Source organism: Acomys minous (genome assembly GCF_964271855.1).
Source record: "Acomys minous genome assembly, chromosome: 13".
NCBI classification, from domain to species: Eukaryota; Metazoa; Chordata; class Mammalia; order Rodentia; family Muridae; genus Acomys; species Acomys minous.
In genome coordinates this window covers 26,755,916-26,762,689 of record NC_140495.1, presented here as the reverse complement: position 1 = coordinate 26,762,689, position 6,774 = coordinate 26,755,916, and the positions used below count along the sequence as shown (strand labels likewise).

Here is a 6,774-nt window from a genome sequence, read left to right as displayed (position 1 = left end):
TTTAAACTAACAAATTATCCACAAAACATTTTCATGATATCTAAGCTTTCTCCATGGCGGCGAAGGTCCTTTAGTGCCGTACATAACTTGGACATCTATTAATTTCTGTGTATTATACGTGCAAGCTTTTTCTGGGCAGAGGAACCTTGTTTACTTTTGACTGAACATTTTTTTTTCATGAGACTGGAAAGAAGGCTCAGTAGTTAAGGGCACGTGTTGCTCTTGCAGAAGCCCAGGGTTCGATTCCCATCACCTACATGGCAGCTCCCAACCGTCGGACGGCACGCACGTGGAGCACCTACATAAACGCAGCCAAAGCACATACATTCTAGAAGAAAAAAACCTCAAAACTTTTTCTTCATGCCACTTGATTTTTCTCCTAACACACATCCGTTTAAAGTAATCCGGGTTAGAAGGGAACTTAAAGTTTCAAAGTAACGGTCGTTGAACCGCGACACCAACAACACCGCAGCGGCAAACGCCATCTTCAACAAGTTTCAACGCGGCGCTGGGCGCAGGGCCCTGACGTCACGGCGCTAGGGGGGCGGGGAAGTGGGGAGGGGGAAGCCGGGCTTCGCTAAACCGGCTGACTAGGCGGGGCGGGGTCTCGTGAAAGGGGCGGGGCCGAGTCTCGCGGAGGGGCGGGGCGCTGGTCTCGCGGAGGGGCGGGGCAGGGCGCGGCGGGGGCGGTGTCCGGGCTGCGCGCGCTCTGCCCCGGGGTCCGGCGTTTATAGCTTCTGCGCTGACCAGCCACAAGCTGGGGTACGGGGTCGCGATGCCGGTGCTGAAGGTTGCTGCAGAGCGGTGGAGCGTGGAGGAGGCGAGCGCGCCGGCCTCGCCCCACTCTCGCTTCGTGCTGGGGCTGGACGTGGGCAGCACGGTGATCCGCTGCCACGTCTATGACCGGACGGCGCGGGTGCGAGGCTCCAGCGCGCAGAAGGTGACTGGGCGCGGCCGGCGGGTCTGGGGCTCCGACTGCACCTATGCTTTTCCTGCACCTCTGGGGGTTCGAGCCGGCGTGGCCAGGTGCCTGTCGCTCGCTTCCGCGGGACTCCTCACGTTAGCTTTACCTGGGTGGAACCGAAGTGACTCAGGGCAATGCGGGCAGGCGTGTATGTGGACAGAAGGTGGTTTATGATTTGCTTTTTTTTTTTTTCACTTCCTCATGACCTTCTAACTCTTGTTTTCACACATTTTATTCAGTTCTTCAGTTTTTGACGGGATGTAAACTGTTTTTCGCTTGTCTTATTTTAAAAACAATTAATTGCTTTTATTACGCCTGTATCTGTCTGTGTCTGCTCACATGCTAATAGTACACATTTAAGAGTCAGGACAACTTTCTTTTCCTTCCACCAAGTTGTTCCCTGGGATTGCACTCAGGTTGTCGGACTTGGCAGAAGTACTTTAACCTGCTGAGCCATCTTACTGGTTGTCATCTTTGTGTTCCTAAAGTGCTAGGTCCTCACACTGGCATCTGACTTCCGCAGCCGCTGGAGATACTGAGCAAGTTTTGAAAACTCAGTTGGCCTTACTTCTTTATATCTTTGAGAATTTACAAGAAATTTCTTCTGTCTTGAACTTTGCCAAGGCACTGGTTGGTCTTTGTTAGGAAAGCCTCAAACTGCAGATATTGGTCAACAACCAACACCCATTTCAATGAAGCACAGATTTCTATACAATAGTCAATGCAGTTGATTGGGCGTAGTGTTCTTACTTACTTGCTCCTTTCAATACCAGAGTTTTCTAATGTTTAAAATACTAGAGAAGATAAGAGCCATTTCACTCCTTCCCTACAGTGTTGGGCGCCTCCCCCCCCCCCCTTTTTTTTTTCAGTGCGCTACCCTGCTTCTTACTCTCTGGGTGTTTTTCATCTCAGCAATTTGCCAGGACCCCGTGAGCTAGGGTGAGAAAGTAAGTAATGACTGGCCTTGAGAATTTGCTGTGAGGAAATAGCTTCATTCAGTGTTCTGTAGCAGGAGGTGAGTTGCAACTGCGGCAGTTCTCTCTGGCTAGCTGTGTAGAAGCCCTGGCCCGCCCACTCAGCCCATCCCTGTGCCAACGAACTACCCCGAACTCTTGTTTCTTTGCAAGTCTTTCTCACAAGCACAATGATATGTCTTAGTTTTTCCTAGTTCTGGGCACAAAGTCCTTCTGCGTAAGCAGTGTGCTTTACAATTGTTTGAGATGGATGGTTCAAGTAGGTAAAGGTGGTTTCCATTGCTCCTAAGCTTGACAGCCAGAATTGGATTCCTGGATCGGACATCTGCAAGTTGTCCTCTGACCTTGGCACTTTAAACTATGGCACAAGTGTGCCCCCACCCCACCTCGTAGTAAATATAAATTTGGGGGAAAGTTCAAAAAGTTGGTAGACAGTACAGCTGCATAGTTGTTGCGTAGTTTGAGGAAAATTGATGTTTTAGAAAGTATTGGGGTTTAGTGGCAGACACCTTTGATACCAGGGCCCAGGAGGTAGAGGCAGGTGGGTGTCTGAATTCAAGGCTAAGCTGCCCGGTTTACAGATGGAGTTTCTAGCCATAGCCAGGGCTGTGTGGAGAAATGTAATGTGAAGAACCCTGCCTTAAATTGTGATGGTTGATGGCAGTACTTAAACCTGTGCTTCTGGGGCAGATAATTAAATATATAAATAAATAAGTCGTGGTAGCCTTTTTGTGTGTGTTTGTGTATTTGTGGTTTTAGGATCTTGCTCTGTGTCCAAGGCTGGTCTAGAACACTTTCCTGTAGCATAGGCCATGTTGGCTTTCTCCACCCCATCCCACCTCTGCTGAGACGCCACCAGTGTAGTTTTGAAGAATAATTGTCTGTTGTCTCTATGTAGTGATAAAACACACGTTTTTGTGTGTGTGTGTGTTTGTTTCCTTGAGTCAGGGTTTCTCTGTGTAGCCTTGGCTGTCCTGGACTCACTTTGTAGACCAGGCTGGCCTCGAACTCACAGACAACTTCCTGTCTCTCTGAGTGCTGGGATTACAGGCGCTTGTCACTATGCTCAACTAACAGGGTTTTCTTTTGGCATTTTTCTAGAAACTTAATTGTGTATTAAATTCTTAGTTCAGGAGTACTTGCCTAACATGTGCAAGGCCCTGGGCTTTATTCTTTAACCCGCCCCACCCCCCTACCCCCCCCCCCAAAAAAAAAGAAAGAAAAGAAAAGGCAACATCTGGAGCTCTGCTGCGGCGAGCAGACTGCATTAAGAATTCGGTCTTGCTGTCTATGTTGTTATTTAGCACCTGTCTTAGTACTTCACGGGTGCAGAGTGAATTATATGCAGGCCGGGCATAGTGGTACACGACGCCTTTAATCCTAGCGCTTGGGAGGCAGAGACAGTCAGATGTCTGGGAGTTCAAGGCCAGCCTGGTCTTCATATAAAATTCCTGGCCAAACAAGGGCTGCACGGTGAGAACCTGTCTCAAAAAAAGAGAAACTTAATAGAATAAAATCAAAACAGAATAAATGCTAGGAATCTAGTTTACTTCGTGGGTTCTGTGACTTAGCCATATAACATCTGTCTTCTCAATGGAAGGTACACCCCTTCTTATATAATGGAAAGATTATCCATAAAACCTAAAATCTTAGTTGAGGAGGATTTGATTCATATAGCCAAACAAGGCATGTGGAAAAGAAATAAAAAAGGGAAAGAGACCATCCTTTGGATATGGGAGCAAGACAGATTTCCATGATCTTTAAGTTAAAATTGAAGTCCAAACATGTATGAGGCTTCTCAGGAGACGTTGGTTATATTCCTTTTTATTCTTATTGTCATTGTTATTATTATTATTTTAACAGTGATGCTGGGGACACCCCACCCTCACGCTCACACACACACACACACACACACACACACACACACACACACCAGATCCTACATGTTACATCCGAAGTCCCAGTCCCAGCAATTGTATTTTTTTCCCTTTGGGCCATTGAGATGGCTGAGCAGGTAAGGACACTTTCTGTCAAGCCTGGTGACCTGGGATTGATTTATGGGCCCCACATGGTAGGAGGAGAGAAATGACACATCGAAGTTGACCTCTGACCTTCTTACATGCTCTGTGGCATGAGCATTTATATACACACACAAAATACCAAAAGAGGTTTTTTGTTTTGTTTTGTTTTTTCTTTTAGCCTTGGCTGTCCTGAAATTGCTTTGTAGACCAGGCTGGCCTCGAACTCACAGAGATCCGATTGCCTCTACCTCCAGAGTGCTGGGATTAAAGGCGTGCGCCACCATGCTCGGCTCCAAAAAAATCTTTAGTGGAACCTTAAATATTAGTGTTAAATACTAAACAGTGGTTGTTTTGTTTTGTTTTGAAACAAGGCTTCTCTGTCACTCTGGCTGTCCTGGACTGGCTTTGTAGACCAGGCTGGCCTCGAACTCACAGAAATCTACCTTCCTCTGCTTCCCAGTTGCTGGGATTAAAGGTGTGCGCCACCACCTCCTGGCTTCTTTTGGTTTTGTGAGATAGGATTTCTCTGTGTAGCCCTGGCTGTCCTAGAACTCACTCTATAGACTGGGCTGGCCTTGAACTCACAGAGATCCACCTGCCTCTGCCTCCCCGAGTTGAATGCTGGGAATAAAGGCGTGCGCCACCACAAGCTAGTGGTCCATATCTGAAGCCCTCACGTGTGTATATGATAGCTTACTTTGGAAATGAGAGAAAATTTATCATGTCCCTTCTCACTGGGAGGGACATCCTGCTTCTCTGAAAACCCATAAATGTGACGGTTGGAAGAACAGGATAGAAAGTCCCAGAGCAAGGGTGTGGGGCCCTCCGGCATTGGAAAGCCGAGTTCGCTTGAAAAACAGGCTCTGGAGATACTTTCCTCCGGGCCTTCACTGTTTTCTTCCGTAGAAGGCACGTGTCTCATGTTACTTGTTGAGGGTTGCCGGTGGTTTTGAGTTTGTTCCTGAGGATTAAGGCTGTTGGAATCTTGGCAGCCAGTGTGGTGCTTTGGGGAGCTGTAGAATCTATAGGAAGTGGGTCCCAGGAAGAAATCATTACATCTTAAGGGAGCTGTCCTTAGAGGGAATTAAGGTACTTTGCCAGCTTAGCACACAAGAGACGGTGTTGTAACTGCTAGAACAATTCCTTCCTGCTCTGTTTCCTGTCTCTTGCCCCCCCCACCCCGCTACCCCCCCCCTGCGCGCTCCGTTTTCTCCCCTCCCTTCTCTTTTCTTTCCCTCTTCTCTCTAATCCCCTCTTTCCTTTCTCCTCTTCCCACTTCTCTCTCCTCCTCCCTCCTCCTCCTCTTCCTGTCTGCTCATCGACTCCGCAAGATCAGCCTCTCCAGAGAGTGACCTTGGCACCTGGTGCCTGCTGATGCGAAGCAGCGGTGTAGCTGACGAAGACTTCACCCGAGCGGTCCCTTTCCCGGGGCTCAGCCTAGAATCTCTGCCCTCTGCTGTGGGCTGTTCTCAGGGGCGTGCACCCCCTTTATCTCTGCAGCGCCTGTAAAGCCCTGGGCACTCACAGATGCGGAGGGTGAGATAAACAGACGTCTCCTGCGGGTGAGGGGAGGCGACCTGACTCGGGTCTCATAGAGCGTGAGGAACGGCTCTTCCGTTAGTGAGATGGGGAGAGGGCATTGATTGGGGCGCCCGCTGTAATCCGAGCAGGGCATTGTCTTCTGTGCCAGGCTTTACCCACCTGCCTGGCCCCTGTTCATATTAAAAACACCTGTTAAATCCGGTCTGCTCCTGTTTGCCCTCTTCTCTTTGTCCTTGTCCTGGTGCCTTCCATTTGAGACAGGGTGTCTGTAATCCGTGCTGCCCTGGGCCTCAGCTGACTTCCTTAGTGCTGGGATGATGGGTGCCTAGCCCATACCTGGTTATCCTTAAGCCATTTTTTGATTTATTTATCATTTTATATATAGAGAGAGAGCTCTGCCTGCATGTACACCTGCATGTCAGAAGAGGGCATCACATCACATTACAGATGGCTGTGAGCCACCATGTGGTTGCTGGGAATGGAACTCAGGACCTTTGGAAGAGCAGACAGTGCTCTTAACCTCGGAGCCAACTCTCCAGCCCACTTAAGCTATTTTTGATGTTTTTCTGTTAGCAGAGTCTTGAAAAGTATCAAGGGCAAACACATACATTCAAGCCATCAGTTAAACTTTAAGCTATAGGCTCTTAAAACATTTTTAAAAGATTATTAAAATAAAAAATTGTGCTGGAGAGATGGCTCAGAGGTTAGGAGCACTGGCTTTTCTTCCAAAGGTCCTGAGTTCAATTCCCAGCAACCACATGGTGGCTCACAACCATCTGTAATGAGATCTGGTGCCCTCTTCTGGCCTGCAGGTAAAACACTGTGTACACAATAATACATTTAAAAAATTTTTAAAGATTATTAAAATAAAAAATTGCTGGAGAGATGGCTCAGAGGTTAGGAGCACTGGCTGTTCTTCCAAAGGTCCTAAGTTCAATTCCCAGCAACCACATGGTGGCTCACAGCCTATAATGTAGGCACACATGCAGGCAGAACACTGTTTAAATACTAAATTGAAACATTTTTATGTGTATGTGTGTTTGTGTGTGAGAGTGTGTGCCACATGCCTGCCAGTGCTTGCAGAGGCTGGAAGAAGGCATCAGAGTCTCTGGAGTTGGAGTTAAAGATGGCTGTTGGAGTTAAAGTTGCCTGGGGTGGGGAAAAAAAAAACACCAAAAACCAAAATACAAATTAGATGCAGTGTGCAAGGCTCACCTAGCCAGGTACCAGGAGTTGAGGGCTAGCCTGAGCTACATAGCAAGTCCTCATTGAG

General features: G+C 48.0%; 1 protein-coding gene across 1 annotated transcript in view; it reads left to right on the top strand.

Moving 5' to 3' along the window:
• The first annotated feature begins 675 nt into the window (after positions 1-675).
• The window catches only part of GK5 (glycerol kinase 5), a 73,934-nt gene continuing 67,835 nt past the window's right edge, over positions 676-6,774 (top strand). The window contains exon 1 of the mRNA XM_084751757.1: positions 676-940. Coding sequence (XP_084607883.1) covers positions 776-940 — 165 coding nt within the window. The 5' untranslated portion in view covers positions 676-775. The remainder of the gene's footprint in view (positions 941-6,774) is intronic.